We start from the raw sequence: 19,735 nt of genomic DNA on the forward strand, positions 1-19,735 counted from the left end.
CTTAGTTATCTACTCTTTATATAGTGGTGTGTAAATGTCAATCCCAGTCTCCCAGTTTATCTCCCCCACACCCTTTCCCTCCTGGTAACCACAAGCTTGTTTTCTACATCTGTGACTGTATTCTGTTTTGTAAATAAGTTCATTTGTACCGTTTTTTTTATTCTTCATATAAGCAACATCAGATGATATTTGTCCTTCTCTGACTTATTTCACTTAGTGTGATAATCTCCAGGTCCATCTGTGTTGCTACAAATGGCATTATTTCGTTCTTTTTAATGGCTGAGTTCTATTCCATTGTATATATGTACCACTTCTTTCTTTATCCATTCACCTCTCAGTGGACACTTAGGTTGCTTCCATGTCTTGGCTGTTGTAAACAGTGCTGCAGTGAACACTGGGGTGCTCATTCGAACCATGTTTTTCTCCAGATATATACCCAAGAGTGGGATTGCTGAATTATAGCTCTCTGATATTCTTTTCTCCGTATTTTCTAGTTATTTTCTTAGTGGTTCCCTGGTATAGTGGGATATAATTAGTAAGACGCAGTCACATTGGATTAGAATGAGTCCTCATCTGCTGGTGTCCCTGTAAGAAGAGAAAACAAACACGCCGAGAAAACGATCATGTGATGATGGAGATAAAGGTTAGAATGATGCGTCTATAAACAAAGGAATCCTGAAGATTCTTGGTAACCACCAGGAAAATAGGAAGAGGCAAGGAAGTGTTCTTCCCCAGAGCCTCTGAGAACATAGCCCTATCAGTGCTTTGATTTCAGATTTCTAGACTCCAGACCATGAGAGAATAAAATTCTGCTGTTTACGTCATCCAGTTTGTGATACTTAGTTACAATAGCCCCAAGAAATTAATTACAATCGACAACAAATTAGTTTGAGTAAATACCAACGTAAGCTCAATAGCATATAAGACTCTGCTCCTATACAGCTCCATTCTGCCTCCTTTATTTTGTTATTAACAGAAATTAACTCTTTATATATACATTGTGTGCCATTAACATAGATTTACAATTATTATTTTATGTAATTGTCCTTTCAAATTATATGGGAAAAAATACTTATAAACCAAAAATAATATAACACTGAATTATATATTTACTTATGTGGTTACCTTTATCAGTGTTCTTTGTTCCTTTGTATGTCTTTGAGTTATTTTCAAGTGTGTTTTCACATCCTGGCAACGTTAGGTTCCAAATCCTTCAAACTCAGCTTCAACAGTACCTGAACCGAGAACTTCCAGATGTACAAGCTGAATTTCAAAGAGGCAGAGGAACCAGAGATCAAATTTCAACATTCATTGGATCATGGAGAAAGCAAGGGAATTCCAGAAAAACATCTATGTCAGCTTCACTGGGTACACTATAGCCTTGACTGTGCAGATCACAGCAAACTGTGGAAAATTCTTGAAAAGATGGGAGTACCAGACCACTTTAACTCTCTTCTGAGAAACCTGTGTCTGGGTCAAGAAGCAACAGTTAGAACTGGACATGGAACAATGGACTGCTTCCAAATTGGGGAAGGGGTATGACAAAGCTGTAAGTTGTCACCCTGCCTATTTAACTTATATGTAGAGTTCATCATGGAAAATGCCAGGCTGGATGAATCACAAGCTGGAATCAAGATTGTCAGGAGAAATATCAGTAACCTTAGATATGCAGATGATACCACTCTAATGGCAGAAAGTGAAGAGGAAGTAATGAGCCTCTTGATGAGGGTGAAAGAAGAGAGTGAAAAAACTGGCTTAACATTCAACATTCAGAAAACTAAGATAATGGCATCCGGTCCCATCACTTCATGGCAAACAGAAGAGGAAAAAGTGGAAGCAGTGGCAGATTTTATTTTCCTGGGCTCCAGAATCACTGCAGACAATGACTGTAGCCATGAAATTAAAAGACGCTCCTTGGAAGGAAAGCTATGACCAACCTAGATAGCATAGTAAAAAGCAGAGACATCTCTTGGCCAACAAAGTTCCATATAGTCAAAGCTGTGGTTTTTCCAGTAGTCATGTATGAATGTGAGAGCTGGACCATAAAAGAAGGCTGAGTGCTGAAGAACTGATGCTTTCAAATTGTGGTGCTGGAGAAGACTCTTGAGAGTCCCTTGGACAGCATGGAGATGAAACCAGTCAACCTTAAAGGAAATGAATCCTGAATATTCATTGGAAGGACTGATGCTGAAGCTCCAGTACTTTGGCCACCTGTTGCAAAGAGCCAATTCACTGGAAAAGATCTTGATGCTGGGAAAGATTGAAGGCAAAAAAAGAAAGATGAGGCAGAAGATGAGATGGTTAGATAGCATTACCGACTTAATGGACATGAATTTGAGCAAACTCTGGGAGATAGTGGAGGACCAAGGAACCTGGTGTGCTGCAGTCCATGGAGTTGCAGAGTCAGTCGTGACTTAGTGACTGAAAAACAGCAAGAAGTGTTTTTTCATTTCAGCCTTAAGAACTCCTTTTATCATTTTTGTTGGGCAGGTGTACTAGTGGTTAACTCCCTCAGCTTTAGTTGATATGAAAAATTTAAATTTCTCCTTCATTTTGAAGAATAGTTTTACTCGATATAGAAGTCTTCTTGGTTGATAGCTTTTTTCTTTCAGCTCTTTAAATATTACATCCCAGTACCTCTGGCCTCCTTGTTTTTTGATGAGAAATTGGCCAATCATATTAAGGATCCTTTGTACATGACAAGGCTCTTCTTTTGCTGCTTTCAAGAGTCCTTGTCTTTATGCCGTTTGATGATACTGTGTCTCAGTGCGGCTCTGTTTGCATTTATTGTACTTGGAGTTTGTTGAGTTTCTTGAACATGCACAGTCATATCTCCCGTGAAAAGTTTTCACCCATTATACCTTCACACATTCTTTCTGTCCCCCCTACTTCATCTTTGGGACTCCTGTTATGCATATATTGGGATTTTTTTAAATTTATATTTTAATTGGAGGAAAGTTGCTTTACAATGTTGTGCTTTCCATGAGGCACCTGAGAGCAGAACCTGGAGAGTTTCTGTTATTTCTACTTAACCATTTCTGCCAGCTATCCCTCTGGAAACATCGCCATGTGTCAGATCCCCACGTGCTGCAGAGGGAGAGCCATCACCTGCCTCTTTAACGACACACCCAGCTTCTCCTTCCTGGCCCTGTTCAATGCTGAAGGCCAGGGCTGTGTTCACTACAACCTAAAGGCCCGGTGAGTAGGTGGGAGGAGTCTTGGCCCCTGGAAGAATCTCTGAGGGTGATGAAGTGGGGCACTGACGTAAAAAGTAGGAGCCCCTGGTGAAAGGAGGGGCCAGTCCGCATCCAGAGGTCTAGGAAGACAGCGTGGCAGGGCCCAAGTGGTGCGTCAGGGACACGGGTGCCCTGAGGCCCTTACTTGCTGGATCCATGTCACAGCCACCAAAAAGGGAAACTCCCCAAGTCCTACTCCACTTCTTCCCCCAGAACACTAAGATGTGGAATGTCAGCTAGGTTCATGGAAGAATTCTTTAGGGAAGAGAAGTGTTTTATACTAGGAAACAGTGAAGGAGAGGCCATGGGTAGCACATATTCTTGGCAGCCAAATGTGGATTTTGTCTGATACTCTTAAGGAGTTGTGTTGGAAGGAATGACTTACTTTCATGAGACATGTATTCCATTTCCCATTTTGGTGCCTGAGATCTTACATGCTCAAGCTCCTGGGCTGCAGGCACACATTCCATTTCTGTCTCCCTTGGGTTTAGCCTGAGTCTCCACCATCTCCCTCAGACCTGTGCTTCCTAGCAGACTCCCGCAAGTAGCATCAACAGATGTGAAGGGACCTCAGACCATGTTAGGCGGGGGAAGTGGGGCTACTTGCAAGAGTCCACAGTTCTTCCTTCTAGGGCAGAGTCTCAGCGTCCTGCCTGCTGATAGCCTGTAGTGATGAGGGCTTCCTTCAGGGGCCTGCAGGCAGCTCCTCATTTATGTATCTCTCCTAGCTGCCCATACGTCTTGGTCTTGGATGAGGAAGGTGGTATCACCAACGACCAGAAGGGCTACGTAGTCCACAAGTGGAGCTGGACTTCTAAGACAGAGACTTTACTCTCTCTGGAATACAAGGTAGGGGTGGGCAGCAGAGGTAGGGCATTAAGAACCAGGAGGCTGCCTGTGTGACAGGAGCATGGCCTCTAGGAGCTTGTGATCTCACCCAGAGGTCTGCACGTTGATGGGCAGTGGCCCACGGTTGGCTGAAGTGAACTTTTCAGTTGCCTGCAGAGACTGTTGTACTGACCTTTCTTAGTAATATTCTTCCTATTGTATTTTTATTATTAACAATATTATGTTTTATAGTTAAAAATGTCCTTTATTTTAGGGATTAGCTGTTACAGTAGTTGATGGTTTTTTTATTTTTAATGTCTAATGTGGCCGTAGGAAAAGTTACGTTATTTTGGTCCTCATCAGTGTTTGTTTTTGTAATTTACTATCTGTGAAATAAAAAAAACCTGAGCATTAAAGGTAGCTGATAGACAAAAATCCTTTTTTCATTCTTTTGGTTGTTAAGCTATTCTTCAAAGTTTACTAATAAGTTAACGTTGAATTACTAGTACTAAATAACAACTGATTACATTAATTTACTAATAAAGCAAATTAGGTGTGCTTATCACTTTACCTATGGCAGAGTTTCTCGTCCTTGGAACCACTGACATTTTGAGATGGGTAATTCTTTGTGATAACTGTGCATTGTGGGATATTTATCACTATCACCCCAGATGCCAGTGATACCCACTCTCCTAGTTAGAACAACCAAAAATATCTCCAGACAGCGCCAGAGGTTCTCTGAGGGGCAGAAATCACCCATTGTTTAAAATCATCAACCTTGGGGAACTCAAGGAACTTAGAAGTCTAGGGGAATAATATGTGGTAGAGGAGGGTAAGCACTGTGAGACAGGGATTAGCTCGTGGGTTGGGATTCAGAGAAAGATCATAGAACACAGAATCCACCCAAGGTAAGAGTTAACAGACAGAATCACTCTTGGAGTTTATGGTGGGGCTCACACATCCTATCTCATGCCCTTCCTGTTCATCCTCTACATTGGCCACTGGATTCTCATTCTTATAAACCAATTCCTGTAGTCCATACCTCTGTTTAGAAACATTCAAGTCTTTGAACATGACTCACCTTTCCCACCCCATTGGCCTGAAATACATCTTCTCGCTCTGCCAATCCAAATCATTCTTCCTTCAAACCCCTAGTCAGACTTCCTATCTTTGTGGCTCTCCAGTTCATGCCCATTTCTCTCTTCTTCCAGGGCCCACTGTCTGGATTAAAAGGCAATCCACACTGAAATGAGGAATTTCAGTCATTGGACAATTAGTTATGCAATGAAGAGGTTCTCAGTTGTGGCTGAATATCAGAATCACCCATGGAACTTTTAACAGACCCCAGACACAGCTCCACAGAGATCCAGATTCAGTTGGTCTGCCATGGGTTCTGGATTTTGTAGTTTTCACAAGTCTTTCTGCTTGACCAGGTCCCAGCTCCCCAGTCCAGATGTGTATTGTTATTGCCTTAATATTTAACATTTTGTAGTTGTATGAAAAGTTTACAATTCAAAAAGATTATAAGTTGCTCGCAAGCAGGTACCGTATTATATGTCAGTGTGGCCAAGTAGACAGAGAACTGGGATGAGGAACTGAGGAGCCAAGTACTAATGTCTTGCTGAACCCTGGCTGTGCAGCTTTCTAAAAACCACTCAGCTTCTCTGAGCCTTGGTGTTTGATCAGTACAAGATGGGTCACCAGAGCCTCCGTCCTTGCCTCACACTGCTTTTGTGAGAATTGAAAGAAACAATGGTGGGGAGGGTGTTTCAGCAGTGCGTTTCAGTTCATTCTTCTAGGCCCTAGAGCTGCATGCAGAAATGCACAGCAGGGTCTGGTGCAGTCAGGGGTGGCCTGGAAGACAAGGTGGCCTTGAGGTGTAACACGAGTGTGCATACTGTTTTCATAGATACAGATAAGAAGGAGGGAAAGAACTCTGGGTAGAGGAGTAGTGTCTCCAAAGTTAGGCGGCAGTGTGGCGTTGTTAAAAGTTCACAGGTGCTCTTCATGCAAGAAAAGAAGCCAGGGCTGTGTGTATCATGGGGTGGAGGCGAGAGGCATTGGATGTCAGGCCAGGAGTTTGCATCTGTCTTGAAGGCTACAGTGGCTAGTTTGTTTCTGCCCAGATGTTTACCATTCCCAGCGTTTTCATTCCTCTCTGAAAATCTGTTTTCCTCCTGGTATCATTTCTCTTCAGCCTGAAGAACTTCCTTTAGCATTTCTTGAAATGAACATCTTCTGGCAACAAATTCTATTGTTTTTCATGTGGAAAATGTTTTTATGAAAAAATATTTTTGTTGGGTATGGAATTCTGTTTGACTTCTTAAAAAATTAGCATTTTAAAGATGTTCCATTGTATCTGTCCTCCATAGTTTCTGATGAGAAATCTGTGGTTATTTAAATCATTGTTCATTTTCTCTAGCTGCTTTCAAGATTTTCTGTTTTTGTTTTGTAAGTTTGACTCTGATGTTTCTACATGTGGTTATCTTCATATAAATTCTGTTTGGGGTTTACTGAGCTTCTTTAATCTGTGAATTCACATCTTTCATCAAATTTGGGAGGTCTTCTGCCCCTATTTGGGGTGGGGGGAGTGCTCCAGTCTCTTTCCATCTCTTCTGAGACTCCAATCACATGTATTTTAGACCTTTTATGCTCAAAACTCTCCGAGCCAGGCTTCAGCAATACGTGAACCGTGAACTTGCTGATGTTCAAGCTGGTTTTAGAAAAGGCAGAGGAACCAGAGATCAAATTGCCAACATCCTCTGGATCATGGAAAAAACAAGAGAGTTCCAGAAAAACATCTATTTCTGCTTTATTGACTATGCCAAAGCCTTTGGCTGTGTGAATCACAAGAAACTGTGGAAAATTCTGAAAGAGATGGGAATACCAGACCACCTGACCTGCCTCTTGAGAAATCTGTATGCAGGTCAGGAAGCAACAGTTAGAACTGGACATGGAACAACAGACTGGTTCCAAATAGGAAAAGGAGTACATCAAGGCTGTATATTGTCACCCTGCTTATTTAACTTCTATGCAGGGTACATCATGAGAAACGCTGGGCTGGAAGAAACACAAGCTGGAATCAAGATTTCCGGGAGAAATATCAATGACCTCAGATATGCGGATGACACCACCCTTATGGCAGAAAGTGAAGAGGAACTAAAAAGTCTCTTGATGAAAGTGAAAGTGGAGAGTGAAAAAGTTGGCTTAAAGCTCAACATTCAGAAAACGAAGATCATGGCATCTGGTCCCATCACTTCATGGGAAACAGATGGGGAAACAGTGTCAGACTTTATTTTGGGGGGCTCCAAAATCACTGCAGATGGTGACTGCAGCCATGAAATTAAAAGACACTTACTCCTTGGAAGGAAAGTTAAGACCAATCTAGATAGCATATTCAAAAGCAGAGACATTACTTTGCCAACAAAGGTCTGTCTAGTCAAGGCTATGGTTTTTCCTGTGGTCATGCATGGATGTGAGAGTTGGACTGTGAAGAAGGCTGAGCGCCGAAGAATTGATGCTTTTGAACTGTGGTGTTGGAGAAGACTCTTGAGAGTCCCTTGGACTGCAAGGAGATCCAACCAGTCCATTCTGAAGGAGATCAGCCCTGGGATTTCTTTGGAAGGAATGATGCCAAAGCTGAAACTCCAGTACTTTGGCTACCTCTTGCGAAGAGTTAACTCATTGGAAAAGACTCTGATGCTGGGAGGGATTGGGGGCAGGAGGAGAAGGGGACGACAGAGGAGGAGATGGCTGGATGGCATCACTGACTCGATGGACGTGAGTCTGAGTGAACTCCGGGAGTTGGTGATGGACAGGGAGTCCTGGCGTGCTGCGATTCATGGGGTTGCAGAGTCGGACATGACTAAGCGACTGAACTGAACTGAAGATTGTCCTGAAGGTCCCTGAAGCTCTGCTGTTTTTGTTGTTGTTTAATATTTTTCTGTTTATTTTTCAGATTACATAATTTACATGGATATATCTCCAAATTCACTGACTTTATTCTGTCGTTTCCATTCTGCTGTTGTGCTAATCCTAGGAAGGTTAGAAATTCCAGGTATTTATTTTCAACTCTGTAATTTCCATTTAGCTGCTTTTTATATTTTCTGTTTCTCTGCTGAGATTTCCTAATTTTTTTCATCAGAGGTATGTCTTTCTTTGCTTTATCGAACATAGTTAAATTAGCTGCTATAAACCCTTGTCTGCTAATTTCAACATCTGGGACATATCAGACAGGATTGGTTATTTGTTGCCTTGAGAATGGCTCACACGTCACTGGTTCTTCACATGTTGAGTCGTTCTGGATTGCCGGCATTGTGGATGTTATGTTTTGGAGTCTCTGAGCTCTGATGTGTTGACTGTTTTGTTTTAACAGGCAGTGGACTTACTTAGAGTTATAGTGCAAACCTTGTCTCACCAGTAGTGGGCAGCAGCTCAAATCTCAGTTCAGTTTTCTGTTTCCCTGGAAGTAAGCTGCCTTGAGTCTGCACTGTTCACACGTGGTCCAGGGATCAGCTAGAGCCGTGGCCTGATTATCAGTAGCATCCAGGACTCTATTTCTCTACCCCTTCTGTAAAGCTCTCCTTACTTTCCTGTGACTGTGGCTTGCCCCAGGTTTTGTCCTTTGGTTCTTTGGGCCACAAAGAACTCATCCCATGTTGGTCCTTTTCAGTTTTGACTCAGAAATCTGCCTGTTTTGCTCACTCTTATGAGCCTTGGGATAGTTGTTTTGTTGTATTTTTTCCCATTCTGTGGGGGAAATCAACCTGGTAAGAGCTGACTCGGCTATTGGATCCCTCCATCTCCTTCATAGCTGCTTACAAGTTTGGGTTGGAAAGGGAAGGGGCAGTGGTAAAGAAACATCCTTACTTTTTCTGCTGATCCCTCAAAGAGAAATGGGGATTCTTTTGTCTTCTCCATGAAAGCAAGATTCTAACATAATAACCAGAAAGATCTTATGGCTCCCTCAGCCCCAGGCCGAGAGGGGCTTTGTGTTTTTCGATGTGTCAGGAACAGTGGGTGGGACAGCAGAAGCAGGGACCCACCAAGTCCTGGTTCCTTCATCCACAGGTGAATGAGCAAATGAAGCTGACGGTGCTCGGGCAGGACGCTATGATGGTCACCTTCACCTCCATGAATGAGACAGTAACGCTCCCCATATCGGCCAGCAACTGTCCCCACGGGATATCGCACGATAAGCGGGTAAGGCTCATAGACCAGTCACCCGGGGCTGAGCCCAGAGCGTCTCACCCCATACAAGGCCTGACCTCTTTCCCTGCCTAGTGGACTTCTCATCATTCAGTGTCAGACTTTAGTACTGTCTTCTCTCTGAAACTTGTGTCGAGTGTCTTCAGGTGCCTCAGAATCCAGTGCAGACTAGCTTAAGCATGGGAAGAGACAGTGTAGGCTCAGTAAACTGAGAAGTCAGTCTGTAGATAGGCAGCGTCAGACATGACTGGATCCAGGCCCTCAAAGCATTCTATAAGATCTTCCCATCCCCTCGCTCTGCCCTCCTCTTTGTTGGCTTCGTTCTCAAGGAGTTTTTCTCACCTTATGGTGACCAGATGGTCATGAGCCTCTGCAGGCTCATTGTTCTTCCAGCTTTGGTTTTCCCGAGAGAAAAAGAACCTCTTTTGCTATGTGTTCCAGTAGAGGTGCCAACACTAACATCATTGGCTCCATCTGGTGCCCATACCTGGAATGTTCTCTGTGGCCAGAAGTGTGTGGTGCTCTCACTGGCCAGGCTTGAGTGTCGTGTCCAACCCAGGAGCCGAGGGGTGTGATCAGCCCCTGGTATACCACTTGAGCAGATGAGTAGGCAGGAGTGTGTTCCTGAAGGAAGATTATGGTGCTTTTGGCAGAAGAGGAAGAGATGGTGCTGGATAGAACCACTGCCCGCATGTTGATCCTCTCCACCACCTCCTTGCCTATCCCAGGTAGAGTACTCCTGGCCCCTTACTCAGCCCTCCCAGCCATGATTCACCTCATTCCAACACTGCTTTATTTATAAGCCAGCCTTCTCTACTGAACTGGGGATTCCTACTTGTGTCTGTTGCCCCAGGACTCACTATGAGGACTGCTTTAGATGAAGTACTTGCTAAGGGGGCAGGTGAGACAGTGGCAGAGTCTGGAAACCCAGTTCATCATTCACTGGGTCTTCATGGAACCTCCTCTGTGCCGGTCCATAGTATTGCAGAGAGATGGATAGGATGAAGGGGACAAAGTCCCTGATCCCCCAGGAGTTTAAAGTCTAGAGGAGAACAGTTGACATTCACTGTGAGACACTGGGGTAGCCAAGGACTCCTTGGTGGCACCAGCCACTGGCATTACACACAGGGGATTGGCTTGCTTGGAGTAGAAGCAGGGGGACCACACCTCCCAGTCTTCCCCGGCCCAGTCCTGGCTTACACCTGTTAGCCCAGAAATGATTAGTAGCTTCCCTTCCACTCTTAGGCTTCCCCTGTGGCTCAGCTGGTAAAGAATGCACCTGCAATGCAGGAAACCTAGGTTTGATCCCTGGGTTGGGAAGATCCCCTGGAGAAGGGAATGGCTACCCACTCTAGTATTCTGGCCTGGAGAATTCCATGGACTGTATAGCCCATGGGGTGGCAAAGAGTCAGACACAACTGAGCAACTTTCACTTCACTTTAACTCTCAGAAGTGTCCCAGTTTCCCTTTCTGTGGGCACAGGCAAGGCAGACATTTGTTGGAGACAGTCCCATGGACAGAGGAGCCTGGTGGGCTGTAGTCCATGGGGTCGCTAAGAGTCGGACACGACTTGGCGACTTCCCTTTCACTTTTCACTTTCATGCATTGGAGAAGGAAATGGCAACCCACTCCAGTGTTCTTGCCTGGAGAATCCCAGGGACGGGGGAGGCTGGTGGGCTGCGTCTTTGGGGTCACACAGAGTCAGACACGACTGAAGCGACTTAGCAGCAGCAGCAGTGATACCTGAGCGAGATACGGAGAACTCCTGTATTTCTCCTGGAGGGAAGCACTGCACTGTTTTTTCTTACATTTCGGTAGCATTTCAACTTTTAAAATTGATTAGCTAATTCAATAAACATGAATTGGCAGCTGCCATGTGCTGGATTGCCCGCCAGGGATATTTAAGAAGCCTCACTCCTTCTTGTCTGTGAATACGTTCAGCCTAATGGAAGGGGCACGAGCATCACCGTGGTTGTGATGCAGCTTCACCAGCTTGGTGTAGGGGAGCGAGGGAAGCTGAGGGGGTGCTGGGTTCATTCAAGGGTCTCATCAAGCAGCCAGGAAACTGAGATGCCTGTGACTTCAGCTTACACTCCCCACACCTAAAACAAAGCAGCCTCCGGGTTTTGAGTCCCTCTGGGCTGAGACAGATGACTGTGCTGAGTCCATCCTGTCAATGTGGTCCCCTGCTCTTACTCTGAATGTCACTGTTGGGTGCCTAAGTACACAGAATGTATGCAGTCCCATGTCTATATTTCTTGAAAACCTTTTGATACTGTATTTTTTAAATGTGCATTGATTTATCGAGGCAGTAGGTAATAGAAAAATTTTGTGCCTGTAAAATTGCAGTAATGCATCTTTTTCCTGGCACCCTCCTGTCTGATAATCTTTCAAATTTGGAACACGGCTGAGAACCATGATGTAAGCAGTTGAAGACCCTCATGAAACAGCCGAGAGAAGTCACGTTTAAGCCCACATCCAAACATGCCCTCTGGGCCTCGGAAAGCCCCACAGTCATTCACATCTTACATTTCCTTAACTAAGTGCAGCCTTCGTGAGCTAGAATTAGAGGTCCAAAGCCTTGTGTTCCAACACAGTAGTGTGAGTCACAAATGCCTATTGAGCACTTGAAATGTGACAGCTCGAGGCTGAGATGGGCTGGAAGTGAAAGCACACACTTTCAAAGACTCAGTGTGAAAAGCGAACGTCACAGTTCTTACCGATCATTTATTTTGATTACATGTTGCAGTCATCATATTTTTGACGTATTGTGTTAGATAAATATGTTATTAGAATTTATTTCATCTTCTGAGAACTTTTTAATGTGGCTTCAGAAACATTTAAAACCACATGTGCAGCTTGCCTTATATTTCTAGCAGATCTACGGCAGGAATCTAAAGGTGGAATTCCCACTAAAGAAGCTTGCAGAGGCTGACGGTGCAGAAGGAAGCTGAAAGTTGTTTATTAACAAGTACACTGTAACTCTTTCTTTTTTATTTTTTTAAATTATAAAAGTATGGTAACACATTTACAGGAGATTTGAAAAATACAGAACAAACTTACATACAGTTCTACTGTATATTACAGTTATTTTTTAAGTAGAGAAATTAAGATTTTAGTTGGAATTTCAATATGAAACTCAAAAATTAATAGAATTAATAGACTGGAAAAAGTAGAAGGATACGGTAGACATGAAGAGCACTATGAACCAATTCAACATACTTAAGATTTAGATATACAATTTTCACACAACAACAGGATATAAATTCTATTTAAGTTCCCACAGACTAAAGTAGGAAACACTGGAACATATCCAGTGACATAAAACAAGGTGCAAAAATTTCATGGTTTAAGGTATTGAAATCATATACGAACGTTGTAACTCAAAAAGCATAACTGTCTTGGGGACATTTAGCGTAGGGATAAATAGGCAAATACATTAAAACAGCTTCTGAAAACCACTGCATTCTCGATGGTAGCCTCGATGTTGATGTTGACAGAGGAAACTGACTTGCCCCAAAGCATCCTCGTCATAACCCCTTCTCTTTGAGAATGCAGGGTGGTGTACTGGATTTTACAACCTTCTGACCAGAAAAACAACAAATGAAGAACTATTAAGCTTATCGTGGGTAGCAGGATTTCCAAATGTCAAGCCTCGCTTGCAGGTTAAACATCTCAGTATTTTTATATGAAATCTTGAGAGAGAAATCCTTGTCTAGGAGGGGGCCTCGGGCCATCTCATCTACCATCCCGTCCTGGGTCTCAGATTCCCCATTTGTATAGTAAAGTGTAAAGGCCCACCCAACTTTCCCACACTTCTTTCCTGGGATTTTAAAATTCCGTTCAGCTCCATCATGAGTGTGTGTGTGTGTGTGTATTTGGGGCTACCTGTCACCCATCAGCAAACCTGTGGTCATCTAGGGAAGCTGAGGGATGCGGGTAAGGTGGCCTCTTCCCTCACAGTCCCTGTCATTGGAAAACTTGTTAAATGGTTCCCCAGACACGCATTACCCTGGAAGGAACCACCCATCAGAGTGACAGGTAGAGTGGCAGTCCCAGATTTTATGGCCCTGCAGTCAGGCTCCTCACTAAGTATTTCTATCAAGGCAGCACTTTGGAAGCAAGGAAATGCCTCATTTTAAATGCTTTATTCACCCAGTACTGCCTCAAATCCTTTTTGGAAGCAAGACTGGGTATAAATTAAAAATAAATAAAATTAGTCCAGAGACAGAGATTGGGACCAACCATCAGAAGGATGGTTCAGGCTTTGCTGTTAATCGGGGCATTTTTTACAGAAGCCTTGCCTGCAGGACAAAGAGAGACATGTAGCTGACGTCACTGTTCTTCAAAAATCTGTCCACCACCCACCCTATTCTCTACTTGAGGCTTCAGTTCTTCAGGGGAAAAATTACTTCCCACCTCCTCTGTGTGAAGTGGGAGATACAGACATCATGGACCCTGCTTCAGGGGACTGGTGAAGTTTTAGGGATAAAGAAAGTAAAAGGTGATCAGAATCCAGGGCAGAAAAGCCAGGAATGAGCAGGTGTGCAAGCTCAGCATGGAGAGTGATTACTGCTGGCTTAGCAAGTCGGCCAGGACTTCCTGGAAAAAAAGTCAGACACTGATTGCATGAGCTCCAGAAGCTGAGCCTCGATCCACCCCAGCAGAAGCAGAGGTTGACCTGCAGGATGGCCTCAACTCGCCTCCCAGGAGCCGTGGAGCCAAGGTGGCCCTTTGCAGTAATCCCAAACTGAGCTAGAGACCTGGCCTGGTGCCCATGGGTACCAGTCAGTCTATGGAACCCTGGCACACGGCGGCCTCTCAGCTGAGAGCTGCCAGCAGGGTGAAAAGGGTTCTGAGGGTCATGCAGGCAGCAGAGGATCCTGAGAGGCATTTGTCCATACAGTTACTCAGAATACAACAAGCATAAACTGAGCACCTCCTGTGTGATTGGCTCCCAGATACAAGGGAGACCAAGAGCCGATGCTTGTCCTCCAGGAGGTTGGAGTCTGGTTGGGGAGACAGGCTTCCACGCAGCTGATCACAAAGGGCTACCTAACCTCTGACTTCAGACCGCATAGAGACCACAGTGGGGGTCCAAGGCAAGGAACAGTTCTGCCCAGAGCAACCAGCGTCCCTGGGGGTAGGGGACATTTGAGGCAGATTGAGTCAGCGTGCAGGAATTCACTGGGCCGAGGGGACAAGGTGGGTCCCCTGCAGGGACAGCACATCCTCTGTGCCAGGGCCATGCCTGTGGTCACTGGGCTGGGCAGACGGCTCCCAGTGGGGCTGCTGCTGATGCCCTTCCCTCGGCCTCTCCCTAGATAACCCGCAGAATCAGCATCATGGACGAAAAGATATCTAAGATGAGCCGGGCCCTGGCAGAGATCAAGAGGCGGTTTCAGAAGACAGTGTCCCAGTTCATGAACTCCATCCTGCTGGCGGCAGGTAGGGAGGCAGAAACGGGGGTGCAGTCCTGTCTCAGGCTTCCCAGATCCTCGGCCACCTTCAGGTCACCTCCAAGGACAGCTTTTCACCACCCCAGGGAGATGGCGCGGCAGGATTCCCCACTGGTGATGGAATGACGAGGCTCAGAGTGGGGAAGGAGCTTCCTCAGGGCCGTTCAGCTGATAATGGCGGCCTTTGCCAGCCTCAGCTTCTGAGAGCTCTCTGTGTGTCTTTATGTCTCCACATGATTGCTTTTTTCCTGGGTCTCTCTTGGTCTTTCTGTTGCTCTCTCTCTCCTCATACCCACCTATACAGGGTTCACTTTTTGGCTCCATCTCCCATATCGTCCATCATCCACTTGCACCCCCTATTCTTCTCCTTGTTGAAGGTCTTGGTAGAAGAGAGAAAAGCAGCCAAGTCATCAGGCTGACCCTGTCATGCCCGCAGAGTCTCCAGGGCCAGCGTGGGTGGCCTCGAGACCCCTCCCATATCTGGGCTATCCTCCTCACTGCTCATGGGCCGGGGTACGGAGAAACATTGATTGTCCCACCCCATGCCACCCCCTGGCTGGGCACACAAGGGCAGTGGTGCCCCCCACGGCCTCCCTGGGGAGTTGCTTCTTGTCCCTAAATACTCAGTTCAGCTACGTGCTGCCTCTGGAAAGCCTTCCCATACCTTCTAGCAGACCACACACTCCTCTGGGCTCCCACAGCACTTTGTCCATGCTCTAAGTATAAGTCTTCCCTCCTAGCATTATGAATATTTCTTTGTTTTCCCATCCCTGTCCCCAACTCCTGCTTGGAGTTCCCAGAGGCAGGGAACCCTGTGGGGGATCATCTTTATGCCCAGTGCCCGACATTGAGGAAATGTTTGGTAAGTGAATGAAGAAATGAGAGGTCTCTGGCCAGTGTAGTAGAGAAAGCAAAAGAAAAAGTAAGTACAGCAAAGAACAGAGTTGGAGGCACCAGGAACAGTGGGGACGCGTTGGGCACCCAGCCTCTACACTGAGTGCTATAAGAACACAAAGCTGAACGAAACAGGCCCACAGGGCAGGAGGGATCAGACCTGGGTTCTTGACAGAGGGCCAGAATTGAGATTGATGTGTTCTTCCATTCGGCCATCTCTGACTGGCCCACCACTCGCACTGGGGTGGGAGCACTGGGCCAGACAACAGTAGTGGGGGCAGTCCTGCATCAGACTCTAGGCAGTGCAGGCTCAGAGAGGGCACGGTGGCCAGGGGAGCAACCCCAGGGTCTTCTGTCCACAGGCCTGTTCACCATCAAATATCCAGTAAAGGAAGAGGCAGAAGTCAATCGGACCAGACTGAAGTCCGGGCTCTTCCCCGAGCGCAGCACCAAGCTGAGTCTGTACTCAGGAGATATGCTATTATTACGGTCGCAGTCAGCCCGACCCGAGTCCTTGATTGAAGTAGCTTCAAAGGAAGAGCCTGAGTCGGCTCCTGTGAGCCCCACGCGGAAGAAGCCCAGCAAGTTCCACACCAAGGCCATGGCTCCACGCAGGTGGGCTTCATGTGTCAGATGCTAAGATGGGTAGGAGACTCACAACGGTGGACAAAAACGGAGAAAAGATAGAAGAGAGACATGTGAACAGCTAAAATATTTTACATGGGGATAAAGCCTGGGAAGAAAGTAGAAAGGGTTAGAGCATAGGCTGGCAAACTACAGCCAGGGCTGAAATCTGGCCCCCACTGCCTGCTTTGTTTATGGGCTAGCTAAGAGTCATGTTTATGTTTTTAAATGCTTAGGAGGAAAAACAAGAGTTTTTTTGTGACACGTGAAATGATAGGAAATTCCAACCTCAGGACCCATAAGTAAGGTTTTATTGGGACATACCCATGCCCACTCCTTCATCTGTGGTCTGTAACAGCTTTCCTGCGAGGACAAAAATGGTGCGTCACTGTGAATGAGACCACTGGCGCTGAAAAGACCAGGATTTTTACCATCTGGTAAAAGGCCAGCCCACCCCAAGCATGGAGAGTGACTGGGAAGGGGGGTGGTATGTGTTCCCCTAGGTAGACGGTCGGGGAAGCAGTTCTGAAGAGATATGTTAATAGAGGCCTGAAGGATTAGAAACGAAGAAGGATGGGAAGGAACGTGAGGCAGAGGACGAAACAGGCACAGGGACCTCGAGACAAGAACGAGTCTGGTGTGTGTGAGGGAAAGTGAGGAGGCCAGGGCGGGGCATCGTGAGGAAGGTGGGAGAGGGGTGCAGAGTGAGCACAGAAAGGCAGGCAGGAGCTGGGCCAGGCGCACCCGTGAGCCTCAGAGGAAGCCGTTGTGCAGCTGTAAGGCAGGAAGTGACACCATCTGATTCATGAGGTTTCAAGAAAACTTAGAAAAATGCATAGGATCAAGGTATCTCTTATATGCTTTAAAGATTTTTATAAAATACAGAAAAATGAAAAAAAAAAAATCCTAAGTGTATAGCTCAGTGTGTATCTGTAAGTGAGCATACCCCATCGGCCCCAAGAAGTAGTAGAATTTCCCTTTCATAGCTTTGTGTTTATTTTTTAACTTATTTCAATAGAACCATTCAGTATGTATCCTTTGGGGTCTGGCCTCTTTTGCTCAATGTTATACTGTGAGATTTATCCATGTTGTTCTGTGTGGCAAAATTCTGCCTCTTTTCATTGCTATGTAATAATCTATTGTAGGATTACACTAAAAATTTTGCACATCCTAATGTTGACAAATATTTAGGTTGGTTACCGTTTGGGTAATGACAAACCATGCTGGTGTTTGCATATGTCCTTCTTTCTAGTTGGGATGTTCCTGGATGTGAAATGGCTGTCATAGAGTATGTGTATGTCTGCTAGATCCTGTAGGTCCACAGAGACTGTTCATTTTATTTTATGAGGATCTGTTTTCATTCCAGTCCCAAAGAGGGGCAATGCCAAAGAATGTTCAAACTATCGTACAGTTGCTCTCATTTCACATGCTAACAAGATTATGCTCAAAATCCTTCAAGCTAGGCTTCTGCAGTATGTGAACTGAGAAATTCCAGATGTACAAGCTGGGTTTAGAAAAGGCAGAGGAACCAGAGATCAAATTACCAGCATTTGTTGAATCATAAAGAAATCAAGAGAATTCCAGGACAACATCTACTTCTGCTTCATTGACTATTGCTAAAGCCTTTGTGTGGATCACTGCAAACTACAGAAAATTCTTTAAGAGTTGGGAATACCAGACCACCTTGCCTGTCTCCTGAGAAACCTCTATGTGGGTCAAGAAGCAGCAGTTAGAAACAGACATGAACAACTGAGTGGTTCCAAATTGGGAAAGGAGTGCAACAAGCTGTATGTTGTCACCTTGCTTATGTAACTTCTATGCGCAGTACATCGTGTGAAATGCTATGCTGGATAAATCACAAGCTTGAATTAAGATTGCTGGGAAAAAAATATCAACAGCCTCAGTTATGTAGATGATAGCACTCCAATGGCAGAAAGTGAGGGGAACTATAGAGCCTCTTAATGAGGGTGAAAGAGGAGAGTGAAGAAGTTGGCTTAAAACTCAACATTCAAAAAACTAAGATCATGGCATCCGGTCCCATCACTTCATGGCAAATAGATGGGGAAACAGTGGAAACATGACAGATTTTATTTCCTTGGGCTCCAAAATCACTGCAGATGGTGACTGCAGCCATGAAAGTAAAAGACGCTCGCTCCTTGGAAGAAAAGCTACGACCAGCCTAGACAGCATATTAGAAAGCAGCACATTACGTAGCTGACAAAGGTCCATCTAGTCAAAGCTATGGTTTTTCCAGTCGTCATGTACAGATGTGAGTGTTGAGCCATAAAGAAGACTGAGTGCCAAAGAACTGACTTTTTTGAGTTATGGTGCTGGAGAAGACTTTTGAGAGTCTCTTGGACTGCCATGAGATCAGAATAGTCAATCCTAAGGGAAGTCAACCCAGAATATTCATTGGAAGGACTGATATTGAAGCTGAAGCTTCAGTGCTTTGGCCACCTGATACAAAAGGCCAAGTCGTTGGAAAAGACCCTGACGCTGGGAAGGATTGAAGGCCAGAGGAGAAGGGGTGACAGAGGACGAGATGGTTGGATGGCATCACCGACTCGATGGACATGAGTGTGAGCACACTCTGGGAGATAGTGAAGGACTTGGGAACCTGGTGTGCTGGTAGAACCTGCAACCTGGTAGTCCACGGGGTCCCAAAGAGTCAGACACAGCTTAGCCACTGAACAGCAACAACTGAACCTTCACTATTATCCTGCTGAGTAGAACTCTCCAAACTCATGGATTCATGTAATCTTTGTTCTGTTGGGATGGAGAAATAAAACAACCAAAATAGGCAAAATGTATATCATTTTGGATTGTGAGCAGTGCTAAGGAAAATAGGCGAGGACAGGGGACGTTTGTTGGTGGTGGAAGGATGCAGTTCCTAACAAGACGGTCAGAGAAAGTGTCACTGAGAAGGTGACATTTGCACAGAGGCATGAAGAAGGTGAGAAAGTGGGTGTCTCGGGGTAGAGCCAAGCAGGCAGCAGGAATGGCAGGAGCAAAGGCCCTGAGGTTGGAGGGTGAGACGAGGCCACAGCGCCTGGTGCAGCGAGCAAGGGGGCGAGAAAGGAGCCGGATCAAGCACAGGCTTGGAGGGCCTCGCAGGGACTTTGGCTCTTATCCTGTGCAGATGGGAGCTGGAAGAGAGTAGTGACATGGTGTGACTTGACTCTTAAAAATGTTTTTAAAGTGTAATAGATTAATGGGCTTCCCTGGTGGCTCAGTGGTTAAGAATCCACCTGCCAATGCAGGAGATGAGGGTTCAATCTCTGGGTCAAGAAGATCCCCTGGAGGAAGAAGTGGCAACCCACTCCAGTGTTCTTTCCTGGGAAATCCGCACAGAGGAATCTGGCGGGCTATAGTCCATGCAGTCACAAAGAGTCAGATACGACCTAGTGAGTAAACACAGCAACAGCATAGTTGATTAATAACATTTCAGGCATACAACAAAGTACACACACACCTTTTCAGGTTATT

The 19,735-nt window shown here is 45.4% G+C and overlaps 1 protein-coding gene across 1 annotated transcript in view; it reads left to right on the forward strand.

Annotated features, from left to right (window-relative positions):
- The window catches only part of C22H3orf20 (chromosome 22 C3orf20 homolog), a 53,633-nt gene that overhangs the window by 19,776 nt on the left and 14,122 nt on the right, over window positions 1-19,735 (forward strand). The window contains exons 6-10 of the mRNA XM_027523498.1: window positions 3,046-3,198; window positions 3,965-4,085; window positions 9,135-9,266; window positions 14,597-14,720; window positions 15,988-16,240. Coding sequence (XP_027379299.1) covers window positions 3,046-3,198; window positions 3,965-4,085; window positions 9,135-9,266; window positions 14,597-14,720; window positions 15,988-16,240 — 783 coding nt within the window. The remainder of the gene's footprint in view (window positions 1-3,045; window positions 3,199-3,964; window positions 4,086-9,134; window positions 9,267-14,596; window positions 14,721-15,987; window positions 16,241-19,735) is intronic.

Source organism: Bos indicus x Bos taurus, chromosome 22 (genome assembly GCF_003369695.1).
Source record: "Bos indicus x Bos taurus breed Angus x Brahman F1 hybrid chromosome 22, Bos_hybrid_MaternalHap_v2.0, whole genome shotgun sequence".
NCBI classification, from domain to species: domain Eukaryota; kingdom Metazoa; phylum Chordata; class Mammalia; order Artiodactyla; family Bovidae; genus Bos; species Bos indicus x Bos taurus.